We start from the raw sequence: 17,574 nt of genomic DNA, 5'->3' as shown, positions 1-17,574 counted from the left end.
ATGATAGCAAAGACAATGACAGTGACAGAGGTCTTAAGAAAAGAGTCAGAAAGCCCTTAAGAACTATCTTAAAATAAGAAAGTGTTGTATCTTTGTGGCTGTACTGGGAATGATAAATATTGGCATGTCATCACAAAAGGAACTTAGTGATGATCAGTAAAGTTTGGTAATGACTAGAATTAGTGAGATCCTTTTAAGTGTCTCCTTGGAGGTCAAATGAATATTTCTCAAGGACCTGCAGAGGTGATTCCTTTATTGAAATTGAAAACGGCCTCTGTCTGCACTTTTAAACTTTTCTAACAGCAAAAAACTTTGTTTAATGACAATAGCAGTAACAGTAATAATATTTACTGAGCACTAATTATGTGTCAGGTAGTTTTGAAATTGTTCTATGAATATTAACTTATTTAAATTTTAAAACTGTATTAGGCAAATACTATTACTACCAAGACTTTACAAATAAAGGAAATGAGGCACAGAGAAAATAAACAAGTTGTCCAAGATCACAAGAGTACATAGTGGAATTGGAAAATGTTGTATAGAAGCATAATACACTAAACACATAACAGACGTTCTCCATTCCTTGAAGAAGGACCGTGGCATCTTGGCTTCCTTGTGCCCATCTTCCCATAATGGCCCTTGAGTCACACTCATGGAGTCCCTAGGGGTCGACAGGTTGATTTGAAGATCACTATTCTAGAGAGAAGTTCCTAGGAGAGAAATTCCACCTTCAAGTGGTGACTCTAGCACGTGGGTCCATAGGGGTTCAGTTCAGAGGCAAGCACTACTTGAGGAAAAGCTTATCTGAATCAGAGCCTCGGCTTGGCTGGTTATAAGAGTGTGAATGCAGAAAAGAGAAGAGAAGAAAAAGAGGTTGATTTAGAAGGAGCAAGTTCACACAGACTTCCAGGGCCATGAAGGAGATTCTCTAGTTCAGGGAATAAAGAGAAGTCATCTGAATTGAAGCCCAAGAAGAATCGAATTTCTAGATTTTTAGATATAAGATTAGAGGAGAATACACCAATACAAAGGTGACTCTCTGGAGGGTGTCAGAGAGCTGGGCTGGCTGGGGCTATAATTGCTAAGACCTCTTCTGCTTCTGGGGAAGACTGACCAAAGTTTAGGAGCCACTGATGTGCAGGCATGGATTAAGTGGTCATCTCTGGGGAAATGTTGCGGGATCTGGGAATCAGGAAAACTTTGACACAAAGTCCCTTGAGCTCTTCAGAAATGTCTTTCAACACAATGGTTGTCCTTTCCTCCTAATAAGCAAGACCTTTGGGGTGCCTGGGCGGCTCAGTGGGTTAAAGCCTCTGCCTTCAGCTCAGGTCATGATCCCAGGGTCTGGGATCGAGCCAGGGTCCTGGGATCGAGCCCCGCTTCGGGCTCTCTGCTCAGTGGGGAGCCTGCTTCCCTTCCTCTCTCTCTGCCTGCCTCTCTGCCTACTTGTGATCTCTGTCAAATAAATAAATAAAATCTTTAAAAAAAAAATAAGCAAGACCTTTTAGGCAGCCCTGAGTTATACTTCTTCCTGAGAAGAAGACGAAGAAGAAGAAGGGAAAGGAGAAGCAGAAGCAGCAGCTTAAAATGTCACTATGAATTGAAGGGTTTCTTTCTTTTTTTTTCCCTCCTACTGAATTCTGAACTATTTTCAGTATGTATTGGTGGAGGGAGGGGAAGTAGGCAAAGCCTTATGATTTATTTGAGAATTTACTTAAGACTTCAGCCTGTGTGGCATACCCTTCCCATATTATCTTGCTACTTCCCATTCTGAAGTCACTTCTGTGACACTGCTTTCTTGGAGGAACAGGTCTATCAAGTTACTAGTAGTACCTGTTTTGCAGGTACTAGAACACATTTTTGAATTTTAACTTTTTATTTTAAAATAATTGTTGCGAGATTAGAACAAAGAAATTCTCACGTACTCTTCACCTCAAGACTCCATTCACATTTTGCCATTTGTGTCAACAATGCCTTTATAACAGAATCATCCAATCTAATCAGACTGTACAAAAAAACTCTAACAGAAATTAACTCAAAATGATCAAAGACTTAAAGGTAAGAGTTATAACTATAGTAGTCTTAGAAGAAAACATAGGCATAAGTCTTTGTGACCTTGGAATGGGCAGTGGTTTCTTAGATATGACACTAAGAATATAATAAGCAAAAGGGAAAATAAATTGGATTTTATCAAAATCCAAATTTTGCACTTAGTAGGACAGCCCACAGAATAGGAGAAAATATTTGCAAATCATTGATCTGATGAAGGCCTAGTATTCAGAATATATGAAGCTAAACAGAATATATGCAGCTCAAAAATAACCAGACTAATTATCTACTTAAAAAATGAGCAACGGAGTTGAATAAACATTCTTCCAAAAAAGATATACAAATGACCAATAAAGACATCAAAATATGCTCATCATCATTCGTTATTAAGAAAAATGCAATTGAAAGCCAAAATGAGTACCATTTCACATTCATTAGGATCACTTTTAAAAAAAGACAAGACATTGTCAAGGATGTGTTGAAATTGGAACCCTCATACATTGCTTATGGGAATGGAAAAAGTCATAGAAGCTGCTTTGGAAACAGTTTGGTAGGTTCTCAAAAAGTTAAATGTAGAGTTACCCCATTGCCCAACAATTCTATTTCTAGGTATTTATCCAAGAGAATTGAAAAAAAAAACAGAAAAATTTAAAAAAAAACACTTGTATATGAATATTCATGTCGGCTTTACTCTTAATGGACCAAAATTGCAAACAATCCAAGTATTCATCAATGGACTAATGACTGAACGTAGTATAGCTATAGAATGGAACATTATTCTGCTATAGGAAGGGATGACATACTGACACACGCCACAACATGGGTTAACCTTGAAAACCTTATGCTAAGTGAAGGAAGTCAGACACAAAAGACCTATAGTGTATGACTCTATTAATGTATGATGTCCAGAATAGTAAATTTGTAGGCAAAAATTTAGATTCTTGGCCGCCGGGGGCTGGAAAGATGGGGGAATGAGAGTGACTGCCAGTCGGTTTGGAGTTTCTTTTTGGATTCACGAAAGGTATTGAAATCAAATAGTGGTGCTGGTTGCACAATTTTGTGAGCAGACGATAATTTTACATTTTAAAAACAAGAATTTTTGTAACTAATGTAATGCTGCTTGTTAATTATACAATTTTTAAAATTAAAAAAATAAAAACGTTGGGGTCGCTTGGGTGGCTCAGTGGGTTAAGCCGCTGCCTTCGGCTCAGGTCATGATCTCAGGTTCCTGGGATCGAGTCCCGCATCGGGCTCTCTGCTCAGCAGGGAGCCTGCTTCCCTCTCTCTCTCTCTGTCTGCCTCTCTGTCTAGTTGTGATCTCTCTCTCTGTCAAATAAATAAATAAATAAATCTTAAAAAAAAAAAAAACGTGAATTTTATGGTATGTGAACTATTTCTCAACAAACAGCAACAACGACAACAACAAAAGATCCATTCAGGATCATACAATATTGTGTTCTTTAGTCCCTTTCAAAGCAGAATATTTAAAAGGCCTGTTCTTGGTTTTTCAAAGTTGTAGGTGAGTTATTTTATAGAAGGTTTCTGAATTGGAGTTTGTCTTATGATTCCTAGTAGTTATATTTGGGTTGTACATTTTTGGCAGGGAAATACAGAAGTTATTCTGTATTCTTCACACTGTATACTTTGAGATAATATCCATGATGTTGATTTGCCCTATCACTGACTATGCTAACTTTGATCACCTGTGCCCATTAGTGTCTACAATGTTTCTCCACTCTACTGTTACTTTTTCTCCTTTCAAAATTAGTAAATATTTTGTGATAAGATCTCTTGAGATTATTTGAATATCTCATTTTTCATCACAGTTTTACTCATGGTATTAAATGAGGCCATGTTCAAATGGGGCAAACTGTATAAGTAAATTCATGTAATCTTATAGGTTCAAATTGTACATTTGCCTTTTCACTTTCTAGGATCAATTTCTAAGGAACTGAAATGTTCCCATATCCCAAACCAAGAAAAAAACTCCACAGCATTTACTGATCATGGGCCTTTACTTTAAAATAGCAAACATATTTCCAAGAATGTAGTCTATATGTTCAGGCCTGGGTAAATGTTGGAGGACGATGAGCATACAGATCTTAATCAACACTTTCATTTCCATAGGACTTTACAGTTTACAAAGCATGTTCACATGCATATATCATCTGACTCTCACAATGCACAGGTTAAATTAGGGATTATTATTCTCTTTATTTTGTCAATAAGGAAAGAGATACTGCACACATAAATGACCAACCTACAGCCACACACCTGGTGATGTCCAGGCTGGCATAAGCATACAAGTCTCCTGTTCCAAGTTTTGTTGTGTTCTCCTGAGCTGCTTGGTGGAGTTCTATAATGAAGACAATGATGACGAATATGCCAAAGACCTCAGTGATGCAAGTGCTGATCGGTATATAGCTAAGTGAGTAAAACTGAATAAAGTCATTTTGTTCTCCAAGGCCTAAACTTAGAGAGGTAAAAATATAAAAATACACCTACTTTACATTTATATTTATGGCGGTTTAAGAGCTTCCCTGGGACAAAGATATACTCTTCTTGGCAGAGGAAAAGAAAAGAAAGAAATACATACAACATAGTAAGAGAGATATATATATGTGTGTATACACACACACACACACACACACACACACATATTGTTTATATGTTTTGTCTTTTCCATTGATGTTAAAAGCTTACGATGAAAACCAAAAGTCTTTCATTGCCAATATTGCTTCAGTGGGAGCTAATTTTAATCATTTCTCTTCTAAGGTTGTTACCATCACAATTCTCAGTGGTATACTTATACCTAATTTCTTAGAATCAAGAAGATTCTACCACTTATTGATTGATTGGTTGATTGGCCACCATTTTTTTATTTTTTTCATTGTGTTATGTTAGTCAGCATACAGTACATCATTAGTTTTTGATGTAATGTTCATTGTTTACATATAACACCCAGTGCTCCATGCAATACATGCCCTCCTTAATACCCACGACCAGGCTCACCCATTTCCACACCCCACCCCACTCCCACTCTAAAACCCTCAGTTTGTTTCTTGGAGTCCATAGTCTCTCATGGTTCATCTCCCTCTCCAATTTACCCCCTTCACTTTTCCTTTCTTTCTCCTAATGTCCTCCATGTTATTCCTTATGTTCCATAAGTAAGTGACACCATATGAGAATTGACTACCATTTTGGGGGAAAGGTGTTAATTTATATTACCTTCCCACTTTTAGTTCTTCCAAAATTTTGATGAGTATATCATGATTTTTCAAAAATTCTGTGTACTACCTTTATAACTTTAAATAATATATCTTAGTCACTTTCTATTATTCTCATCCTTAGGCAGCATCTCATAACCCTACAAGAAACTTACCTGCCTCCATACACTTCCCTCAGTCAACTTTTCTTTCTAAAGATTTTACACCTCTATGTTTACTTTTACATTTCAGACGTTAAAAATACACACATTCTGTTCCGTATGCCATAATTCATTCTTCTACAGTTCCACCATAGGTTGATTCCAAAATTTAAAGAACAATAACTTTTTTAAAACATCATTTATAAATATTAAAAGGATTTTGGGAATATATCAATTGGAGACCAAATCTAGACTTCAATTTCAAAAAGATCAGAAATCTAGGCAATGAGTTGTGGTAAGTGTTGGAAGAAAAGGGGCAATGTCATCAACAGCTTGTACCTGCCTTGGATACAATATGGACCAAAGACCTGAGGCTGTTCAGGTCTGCAGTGAAGCCAGATGTCTCCTCATTGTCTTTATGCAGTGTGGTGTGTAGAACCAATGCTCGCTAGACTCAGAGCCAGCAAAATTTACAGTTCTGCAATTCTGCCCATCATTTCCCTTTGGGAACTTTTCATCTCACCTGAGAAGCTAGGCTGATGGACGCTGTGTGAGGATTAAATGAGATAATGAATATGAAAGTCTTTTGTGAACTCTAAGTGTTTTATAGATATTATATACTGGGTCATTTCATAATAGAAGGAGTTTGATTCCTGAGGGTATTGAGATATGATGGATGAAATTCTGGAAACACTTTTTTGGGCCCTTGGTTAGGAGTAGCAGATACAGGTTCTTGTCCTCATCTTCCATGTGAGCAATGAGGCGTTTCCAATGTGAGTAGCTCAGAGTTTCTGTCCATAAAATGAGGCTGTTAACTGGCTCTCTTTCATCCATGATGACCGGGAATTCTTATATAGGTGTGTACTTTGCCCACATTTTGTACCATGGTTCCACTGATCTTCATGCACAGTCAGCAGGGATTTTTGTAGGTTTTTCCATCTGTACCATACATGGTGGTGAGGATGAGCTCACAGTATAGGGGGATGCCCATGCCATGGTCTTTATCACAATCCAGCTATGAGGAGAAAAAGGGATTTTGTGTACAACGAAATGAGCTTCTGGGGATTCAGTTCTGCTGAGGAAATGTGAGTGAGGTCAGAGGAAGAATGAGAAGGACTGAGGTAGCCAAAAGTTTGAAGGCAGCAGAGGAGAAAGGGGTGAGGCAAGTGGAGCAATATGGAAATCAGGTTCCTAAGAAGGTAGAAACAACTGAAAATATATAAGAAAGATTAATGAAGAGTACTGGGAAAATGCAGGTGTTTGTTTAAGACAGGGCAAACAATGTCAGGTGGAGGGATAGATCAAGATCAGGAAAAATAAAGACAAGAGAAGCTGAAGATCTAAGAAGGTGGGAGGAATTGGCATGATGAGAAGAACACAGCAAACTGAGAAACTTGTGGGGTTGTGCACAAATCAGGCGAGGGGAGGCTCCACACACATGAGCAGGTATGAGATACTCAGGAGAGGATCACACCAGTAGGGGGGAGAGCTTGCAACCGGGAAGTGAGAGCTGCTGAAGGTGGCAAGCAACTCAAAAGGGCTAAGCCAGCAAGACCATTTGACCACCTCTTCCAAGTCCTTCACCGTCCAGATCACAACTTCTCCCTATCTGCTACTTTTACTTAAGCAACTCTGTTTGTCTAAGATACTTCCCTATCCTTGCTCTTCTTCACAGTTTCCGTAGTTGACTTGACCATGTTCTGGCTTGACCTTGACTTTGAACTTGACTTTGAATTTGACTCTGATTCAGACCCATATTTTATCCCAATCATCCAGACCATGTTAGGTGTGTCATGATCATGGAGACAGAGTCTCTACTTACATGATTATATAACACTTTAGCAGAAGAATATAAATGTAGCCATGATCCAACTATTTATAAGTGTTTTTATACCACTTTTATGAAGTTACCCTAGCTATGGATTCCCTCTCTCTTCTTCTTTTTTCTTTTTTTTTTTTTTTAGATTTTATTTATTTATCTGATATAGAGAGTGGAGAGATCACGAGTGGGGGGAGAGGGAAAAGCAGGCTCCCCGCTGAGCAGAAAGCCCAATATAGGCTTGATCCTACATTGACCCTGGGATCATGACCTAAGCCAAAGGCAGACACTTAACTGACTGAGCCACCCAGGCACACCTCCCTCTGTCTTCCTGAGTCCATGAGGAGATAAGATTTCCACAGACCTCTTTGTATCTTTAGGGCAGCTTGTTGGTGGACAGGGCTATCGTTTTTCAATCTCTGGGCCATGAATAGTTCTGGAACAAGTGAGGGAAGAAGTGAACATGGGGAGGAGAAAGTAAGGACCATGAAAATACACCAAGGCCTAATCTGGATCACTAATTTCTTGTGAGCTATGCCTATCACTAAAGACTTCCTCAACGTGTTGTGGTCACATAAGCATCCTCTATAGAAGGTACTCCAGCTTCATCACTAAGAATGAATTATAGATATCTGTATTTAAAACAAATGTACAATTTGCCAATAATTTCAATTTTGTCTTGGTACATAGTAGTATCTGCATTTTACAGTTATGGAAGAGATGTGTTAGGTCAACCAATGCAGTAGTCAGTGCCAGAGATGTTCTATTAAGGCTACAGCAGGAGGTTAGCAAGGTGAGAGACAAGAAAAGAGAAATTATGGAATGCTCATGAAAAGAAATGGGCAGGAAAATCTTCCCTCCAGGGTTGACTTCTTTTTTTTTTTTTTAAAGATTTTATTTATTTTTTATTTATTTGACAGAGATCACAAGTAGGCAGAGAGGCAGGTAGAGAGAGGGGGCAGGGAAGCAGGCTCCCCTCTTAGCAGAGAGCCCAATGCGGGGCTTGATCCCAGGACCCTGGAATCATGACCTGAGCCAAAGGCAGAGGCTTTAACCCACTGAGCCACCCAGGCACCCCCAGGGTTGACTTCTTATAATGAAGGAAGTGCTCCTCCAAGGAGTTTTGGAAAAGAGACTAGTATAAAGGATCAGTATGGTCTATAGACTAGTTCCCAGTGGCAGGTACTGATTAAGGAAAGTAAAGACTCCAGGAAAGGGTAAGGTGTTCACTGATGTGTATGTATGTGTGTGTGTATGTGTCTCTTGGAAGTCATTTGGTATTCTTCATACAAAATTTTCTCCTAAAGAAGATTTATATGTTCCTCAGTTCTATTTTTCAACTGAGATATTATATCCTGATCTAAGTAACTAATACAAGCAGAAGTAAAGATAAACTCGCTGGGGAAATTCTTTTATTGAGGTACAAAAAGAAGCCTGGAAGTCAGTAAGGCATGAGTTTGAGGAAGACCACGACTTTTTTCACTCAAAAAAGAGAGCACTGCCCAAAGCACTGGCCAAGATGAGACAGTCAGAGCCAAGGATGATGATGACGGTGAAGATATTACCGCTCTGTACCCATGTCTGTGGAGAAGTTAACAACTTCCTTCATGAAGAAACTGAACTTTTCCATTACTTTTCCTATGAGAAAACACATAACAAGATTCATTAAAGAAGAGGAAATATTATATAATGTCAGAGCCAAAAAAGAACCATAGAAATTATGAGGCAGAGCTTAATGTTATAGATGAAGAAACTGAATCCCTGAAAAGGAAGGTCCTTGCCACAGACACTTTCTGACAGAGACAGAAGCTGAGTCTCCCTAGTCCAGTGATACTTCCACCCTACCTACTGCCTCCAGGGATCCCAGAACCTGGGCCCATCAACCAATGCCTTATAGTAACAAAGGAGGAGAACTTCTGACACGGGAAGCTGAGGCAGCCCGCCCGCCCCTCAGCCTTTCCTGGCCAGCAAGGCCTGTGATGAAGCTGGGTCCTGCATTCGTGAGAACGTCTACCACATGTTCCCTTCAGTGTCGCTGAACACGAGCCAGCTTCTAGGCCAAGGCCCAATGTGTGTGCATGTTAGAGCATCTTCCCTTTCGTGAATTTTCCCTGTTCCTGAATAGAAATAAAGATGCAGACATATCCTTCTGAGCTCAGGGCCTAAACTGATATTCTAACTTGTTTAGATAATCACAAAGATGAAAAATACAAGAACAAAGATGGGTAGCCAAAATCCAGTGGTCTAAAGGAGAATTAACAATGAACAAAATGGACTTAGTGTAAGGTAAGAAATGCTAAGGTGCCTGTTCTGCATTAAAGAAGTGACAACTACCTAGTTATATTGCCTTCAAAAATACTGCACAGACCAAACAAAAATACCTAAGCAAAACATGCCCATGGAACCCAGGTCTAAGCACTGATAGCTTGCATCCCCTGTTTTAGTTAAGAGAAAAAAATTTGGGGTAGCCTTCTCCTCTTCCTCCCTGAGGCTAGAGTTGTTTAGAGCCCCTAGGAATGTGAGAAGGATAAAGGCTCTCTAGCCACAGTTTGTCTAAGAATCAAGCTATGGCCACAAGTATCTTAGAAATCATGTAGGATAGTGGTTTTCAGTGATTATTTAGTATGGGGTTCAAGATCTTTTCTTCTAACAAAATACTGTGGAGAACCCCACTACCTAAAATAGCCAAAAGCTGAATTTGGGATTGGAGATCACCCCCAAATGATCCCCTTAGCCCCCTTGCCTCTCCAGGACCTCTGGGCTCCTTGTCTTACTGGACTCCCTCAATTGAGACAGGATTTGGCCGGTGGGTGATGGATGGAACTAGTTCAAGCTGGCAGAGCAGGTGGCCCAAACCTAGCCTGACTGTGAGACAGACAGTTTTCTCTCCCTCCCAGCTGTTTCTGGAATAAGCTTAGCTTATAGAGAGTGAAACAGGCTCATAGAGGAGAGGTTTTCAGTGAAGGACACTGGCCACAACTTCTTTTTCTTCCCATGAGGTACTCACAAGTTCTCAATGCATAGGTGGCATTCATTCCCATAGGTGATATAGTCAGAACCACAAACAGGCAGGTATGTGATGGGGCAGGGGATGGCCACCACTGGGTACTTCTTGTAAATGCTGCAGTCCACCTGCTGTGGGCACAAGAGAATGTCCTAGTCTATGCTGGCCTCTGTTGGGCAGGAAGCAAAATACCATCCTAGGAGTCCCAGATGAGATGTTCTGATGCCGCTGTGGCTACTTCTACTAATAATATCATGGCCATGACAAATACTAGTACTGCTGTCCCCACCTCTGTCACTACTAGCATACTCTGTTAATAATTCCTGAGCACTTCCGTGCTAGGCATTAAGCTTAAATCATACATGAATTTTCTTTGTTTAATCTTCATAACAACTGAATAGGGCAGGTTCCACTATTACACCTTTTTATACAGGGGGAAAATTAAGGCTTAAAAACAGAGAACTTGTATAATGTAAAAGCTAGTTGGTGGTGGGGTTGGGATTTAAAATTCAGAGCCCATACAATTAACCATGATAACTTTGTCCTGCCTCTCACTTGTTGTCCTTTTCATGAAGACTTTACCAACCTCTCAGCTGGAAGTCATCTCTGTCTCCTTTAATTTGAGGGTTTTGTTTGTTTGTTTGTTTGTTTGTTTGTTTTGTCTACAGTTACTTATATGTATGTCTTGTTTCTTCAACTGCCTTCTGGAAAGCAGAGGAGATTTTTTAATCTGTGCCCACCTCCTTCTTTGCCCCCTCCCCAAACATCCTGGGTTTGGGTTAATTCCACATATTATTTATTAATTCTACATATATATTTCAAAAAGATTTGTTGACTAAATGACAGTCAATAGGAATTGAAATTAAAATCTAATTCAATATACTCACTGTTGTTAAAGGCAGACTAGCCGCTTCTGAAAGAGAGTTACAGATGGAAATGTGAAAAATGAAGCAACGTCTTGAAGTCTCATTAATTAATGTTAATTTGGGTCTATCTATTGAGACTTTGTATTTGCATCAGCACACATTCTGTTCTTATATAAAACTCTAGCTGTTTGCAGAAGAAGCCAAATGGCCAATAAAGTAAGCCCTTTATTCAGGCAGGAGAATTAACCAGTTTCTTCCCTTTATTGACTATGGGGAATTTTCTGGAGCTTATCATGTCTTTAATAATGATTCAAAGTCAGATAACAATAGATAGCATTGCAGGCACCCCTCCTAGGAGCCTGAAGTACCACCACCTTTGAAATTCTCCCCCTCTGAACTGATACAAAGAAATAGGATGGAATGTCCTTAAGATGTAAGAATCTTAATTTATTTAAATAATTTTCACCATATAAAATTCTAATTGTTGACTCCTGGGCTTTGGAGAATTGTGTTTTATTTCGATTCTCCTGGATTAATTTGGAGAGACATCCAAGTTTTTCCATATCATTGCACTGAGGAATAGTATCTAATAACACAACCACTTCCAGTGACCTTATGGAATGGTAGACTTATGAAGAAATTAGTTTTTTATCTATGGCTCCATAGATGAGAATAAAAATCCTTGAAAGGGAAAACACTGGACCCAACACTCCCCAGCACCTGTTGGTACGTAAGTGTCCCCCTTCTTAGGTCAGGACGTATTGTATTATAAGCCAGTACCCTTTAAGTCCATACGACCAGACATTTCCCTCTAATGCTGAGAAGGGGTTATTTGGGAAGACAAGCTTAATGGCTACACAGGGCACTCTCTGCCCTTAACTCACCTGGGTTACTGAAGAACTGAGTCATTGTGCAGAGCAGAAAGAGCCCCCCGATGGTCTTCATGGTAGAGATGGCTGTGATGCAGAGGCTATCAGGGCTGTCATACCAGCTACGTCAGCCAGACCCTAGGAAAGGGGTCAGGTTTATATGGCAGTGCTTGGTTTCTCCACCTTTCCTGTGAGGTCATCCAGAGTCAGTGTTGGCTCTGAGAGGTTCTCAAAACACAGTCACACCCTGGGTGGTGTTGCGGTTCTTGTCACTTAATTGCTACTTATTGTTTGCCCGATAAATTGATTATTTGAGGTGAGAAGTATTTTCCTGCCTGCACCAGAGGTGGGGACTGTTATTTAGAATTCTCAACTTCAAGCAGTAGAAGAAATGAACTATAGGTCACTTGGCCTATTTATGAAATAAGTAAAGACGTCAAACTTTTTTTTTTCACCAAATAAAGAATATTAGACTCAAATTAGGCAGATCACACTTAAGTTTATATTCTCCCTCCTGGGGAAATACTGTTTATTTTTGAAGCAATGAACGCAGGAAGCAAACTGGGACCTGGTGGGAGGAATAGTGACCTTAGCATTTATGAGACTTGGAGAAGGGCATTGACATTTTCTAGCTGTGTGAACTTGGGTAAGTCATTTATGTTCCGTGAGCCTGTGTCAGTCAGAGAGACCTGGTTATGCTGTGCTAATATATAACCTCAAGATTACTCTGACTTAATATGTTTGTTTTTTACTCAAGCTATCCACATCGAGTTGTCTGCAGATGGTGCCATACTGCCTTCAGTGCATCCCAAGTGGGCCGAGTGGTTTTGGAATATTGTTCATTGTCAAGGCGAAGTAAAGATGTGTTCTTGAGAATTTCCATTTTCAGCAATTATACATTCCCCTCAGAAGTGACACTACTGTCATTTTCCCTCACCGTCAAGTGACCTGGCTCAACCATAGAGGTTACAGTGTGATCTTATCTTGTCTCTTGAAGACCAGAAGGGAGATAACTGGAAAATAGTTGCTGAACAGTACAGAGACCACCGCAGAGCCCTAAATTCATGCCCTGTCAAGTGGGACCTACTGCTAACCACAATAGAATTTACAGAACTGGAGTCACCTACATGAAAATCTGTTTTAAAATGCAGTGTGTCATTGTTACTGTGATTGTAATTTTTTTCCAAGATTTTTAAAGCTTTATTTATTTGTTTATTTGACAGACAGAGATCACAAGCAGGAAGAGAGGCAGGCAGAGAGAGAGAGAGTGGGGGAGGGGGGGAAGCAGGTTCCCTGCTGAGCAGAGATCCTGATGTAGGGCTTGATCCCCGGTCCCTGAGACCATGACCTGAGCTGAAGGCAGAGGCTTAACCCGCTGAACCACCCAGGTGCCCCATGATTGTAATTATTATTAATGATCAGTCAAAGGTCTCTGCTATGGTTTGCTGACATTAGATTGTAAACTATGTCCAAACACAATTGTCCAATTAGCTATTTTTTGTTTGTTGGGCATGAGGCCATATGTACAAAAACCTGGAGGAAGGCAATGGACTCTGTTCTACCAGTATTTTGCTTGGTGGCTTTATTTTAGTACATTCTGAAACACAGCATCTGCAAGGATAATAAGATAATAATAAGTGACATTGCATGGCTTCCTAAAATTTGACTTCTACATCTGTTTGGGAAGGAATATAATGTAGTAGTTAATACAGGCATTCAGTCCAGAAGGTCTTATTTGGAACTCTTGCTTTTAATAATTGTTGACTCTATGACTTTAAGTATACAGGTTAAGCTCTAGATGTTTAGATTTCCTCATTTGTAACATAGAAAAAATATTTACTGCCCAAAATAGCTTTGAATAGTGAATGCCATTACATACATACATACATATATATATGTGTATATATATATATATATATATATATACACACTACACACACACACACACTCTTGTGTGTGCGTGTGTGTGTGTGTGTGTGTGTGTATCAGAGTGCCAAGATTGTAATTAGAGCTTCATACATGGTAGCTAGAATATGGAATGTGATCTTCAGGACAGCTCATTGAGGAAGGAATTTTTATTACCCTAATTTTACCAGTGAGTAAGCTGAGACTCAGAGGATTCAAGTAATCTTCACAAGGTCATGATACTAATTAATAGGGGAGACTATGCTGAGTTCAGTAATGGAAAAGAAGAGACGTAAATGCCATAATAAAGAGAGTTCATTATAAGTTTTATTGTTTGCTATGATAGTTTGAAGACAATGAATATTGAGAAAAAGCCATTATATTTCAAGAAGAGGTGTCTTTGTTGCAGTTTAAAATGTATTTAGCAAAGGGGAATGGGGATGTGTTCAAAGGGAAATTAGAATGAAGTAGAGAATAGCATAATAATTTTTTCAGATATTTGATAGTCAAAAAGAGGAGGGGAGTGAAAGAAGCTAAGTCTTCAAGAAGGTCTAGGACAGATTAAACCTGTCTTACAGCCAAAAGGAAAAAGAATGAATTTAAGATACATGGTGGAGGGTGGCTAATTACAACATTATAGAAAATTGTAATTGGGAGAAAACTATAATTTGTCCTGCAGATCACATTATCATATATAGAGAGATAGATAGATATGGTATGATATATCTATATCTATATCTATATCTATCCATCTATCTATATATCTATCTCTCTATATATAATCTCATTCAATACTCAAAGCCATTCTGGGATGTAAATATTATTTCTGTGTTACAGACAAGAAAATTAAAACATCCAGAGCATAACCTGTATCTTTAAAGTTACAAGTCAACATTGTAAGGTTGGCTCTGGCTGTTAAGTTCTGGGGTTGCCTTTTGCAATAGAAAAATTGGGTTGGTCTGGAAGCTGGAGAAGGCTGGAGAGGCTTGGTACAGACATCAAAGAAAGAATGTCAGATAGTCAACAATGGATATGAAAATTAATGGCTACTAGACAAAATTAGCCCTAGATTTTTGCAGGTTCAGTCAGTACCATGCTGAATATTTCTCCCAAAATATATTATGACACCGACTAAGAAATGAAAAAAAAAAGTGACTTTCTGGATAGGGAGTATGTACATCAGAGACTGGAGGGGAGCCATAAAGATGGCCGTAGGCTCAGAAGAGAGTCAAGTATTCAAGAAGGTTCTGATAGACTACACAAGGTATGGGTAGTTAAGCGTTTAGAGGTCAAAGTTCAGAATACATGTGGACTTAGTAGTAGTAGTAGGTTTGAAGAGTATGAACAATTGTTTATGGAGGCTTTGGCTAGTAGGCAAAATGTCAGATTAATTTCTCAGGGTTGGGGCTGAGATATTAATCCTCAGGGTGTATCCAAATATAAAGCAGATAAAAGATTGGTGGAAGTAAAGTTCTTTGGATTTTAAAAGGTGAGGAAAAGTGAGATCAAATGATCAGGCATGGACCGGTTGCTTAGGTTTGGACAGCTGTTTACATAGAAATTTTTAAGTTGCATAATGAGCCATGAATTATAGAGGGAGGATCCTTTGGAGGTGAAAGGTGAAGCTTGAGAAGACAAAAAGTCATCTGTTTAAGCTGGAGACGATGTCTTTATTTCTCCTAGCCTTCCTGCAAGGAGGGAGAACTTGAGACCTTGTAAGATGATGACCATGGCTCCATGCTAGGGAAGGCAGGGTAGAACTAATGTGGAAAAACACAAATATGAAATGAGAAAAAAATCTGAGAGTATTAGGTATTTCTTCCCCCAGTGGATTTAAGGTGCCACACGGAAGAGAAAGATGAGCCATCAGAAGGTTGGAGATGAGTAGTAGAGTTAAATTTGTGCAGGACCAGATTAAAGACATTCTGGGTCAGTGAGCTGGAGGGAAAGAAGGAAGCCAGCACCACGGCTGGGCAGTAATCCAGGTATAGTTTAATGGCTGTAAGAAGGGAAAGGTACAATAAGAAATTTAACCATATATTATGCACTTACTACGTGCCTGACTGTGCTACATTTGGCGTGTGCATTATCTCATTTAAGATTTAAAATAATCCTATGAGATTGGTGTAGTTATTTGTCCCATTATTTAGCTGAGGCAATAGGGACTTAGAGAAATGGCTAGTTTAAGGTTAAAAGCCAGTGCATTTTAACTGCTCTTGTATATTGCCTTTAAATCGAAATCTAAGAGATAGATTTGGAGACACATTGGAAATTAGAATAATAGGAGTGAAACTGGTCAAATCAGGGAAGTCAAGAAGGACAGCTAATGTTTCAAATGAGCAGGCAAAAGGAACTGAGTGCTGGATCAGAGTATGTCACCTTTTCATGGGTGAAGATCATCTGGAAAGAAGCAGAGTCCCAGTGGGGAGAGAGGGTGATCTAGAGTCAGAGGGCAAGTGTTCCTTCTGCATCCCTCCACTCTCATCTGTCTAAGGTGCAGTGCTGTGACAGTCCCTTCTCTACACTGTGCTTCCTGCTTCTCCCACATCTACTGAGATGGACCGAGATTGGTGCTTCAGGTTTTCAAGTTAAAAACCCTGCCTTGAAACACTAATATGTACAACTGATAAATAAGTCTGAGGATTGGAGGTGGTTGAGAAGAAGTTGCAGCTTTACTATTTAATTCTGTATTTACCTCCTAATTGCTGTATCAGCTCATTCCAAACCCCCTAGGTTCCTTCCTTCCTGGCCTCCATCACATACTCCATCCAACACCCTCAAGGCCTTCTTGTGATAATTTTAAAATCAATGGCCTAGATTTGGGTGGACTAGCTCTTGCCTTTTTTTTGTCTTCTCTCTCTTCCTTATGTGGCTCCTTCACATTCTAGCTCTTTTTCTTCTTCCTTTCCTTTTCCTTCACCTCTTCCTCCTACTTCTCCTTCTTCTCTACCTCCTCCTCCTCTGCCTCCGCCCCTTCCTCTCCACCCCTGCCCCTCCTCCTCTCCCCTCTCCCTTCTTTCTCCCCTCCCCTCCTCCCTCTTCTTCCCTTCTTCCCTTCTCCTCTCTCTTTCCTTCTTCCTCCCTCCCCCTTCTTCTTTGTAATCCTCACTGTTCATGCCCTTTTGTGTACTGGGACACAACATCCTAGAGATATGGATATTTGCATTTTGATCTTGTGTCTGGCAAGACCTCGTTCCTTGATTTTCGTGGCAACAAGGAGTTAGCAAATCCAGGGATCCTATGCTTTGATTCTCTTTAATTTTTTTTGGAATTGCTGAGGCCAAACAGTTTCAGTTATGGGATAAGATGATGTAAATGAAAGGTAACAACTCTCTTTCCTGTTGGTTCCTTTTGCTCCTGTGTGACCTCACACTATCTGGATTTAGTTTTACACATACACACACAGCTTCCAGCTCCTACTGGTAAGATCGCATCTATCGTGCTCAGTGCTGAAGGGAACACTTGTTTCTTTTGGGAGGACCCACAATGCACTTTATTTTATTAGCTTCATTAAATGTTCTGCAATACTTTAACTCTATTTTCTCCAAAGTTAATTTGCTATAGTTTATTTTACAACATCTACAGAGATGTTAGTGTTTTCTATAACCCTGAGAACTAAGGATTTACTCCAATTTCCTCTAGGGTTATAATGTACAATATAAAGATTTGTCACTAAGGAAGATCACTGAATTTTT

At 39.5% G+C, this 17,574-nt stretch overlaps 1 protein-coding gene across 1 annotated transcript; it reads right to left on the bottom strand.

Annotated features, from left to right (window-relative positions):
• Nucleotides 1-8,779: 8,779 nt before the first annotated feature.
• On the bottom strand, nucleotides 8,780-12,050 carry SPINK7 (serine peptidase inhibitor Kazal type 7). Its single transcript, XM_032851247.1, has 4 exons — nucleotides 11,990-12,050; nucleotides 11,127-11,152; nucleotides 10,243-10,370; nucleotides 8,780-8,873 (listed from the first exon to the last, which is right to left on the bottom strand). Exons 1-4 carry the CDS (start codon nucleotides 12,048-12,050, stop codon nucleotides 8,828-8,830), a joined length of 261 nt encoding a protein of 86 aa, XP_032707138.1. The 3' UTR covers nucleotides 8,780-8,827.
• Between the last annotated feature and the right edge of the window lie 5,524 nt (nucleotides 12,051-17,574).

Source organism: Lontra canadensis, unplaced genomic scaffold (assembly GCF_010015895.1).
Source record: "Lontra canadensis isolate GAN:19392208 unplaced genomic scaffold, GSC_riverotter_1.0 scaffold5, whole genome shotgun sequence".
NCBI lineage: Eukaryota > Metazoa > Chordata > Mammalia > Carnivora > Mustelidae > Lontra > Lontra canadensis.
The sequence above is the reverse complement of the archived record's forward strand: the minus strand, read 5'-3'. Positions and strand labels throughout refer to the sequence as shown.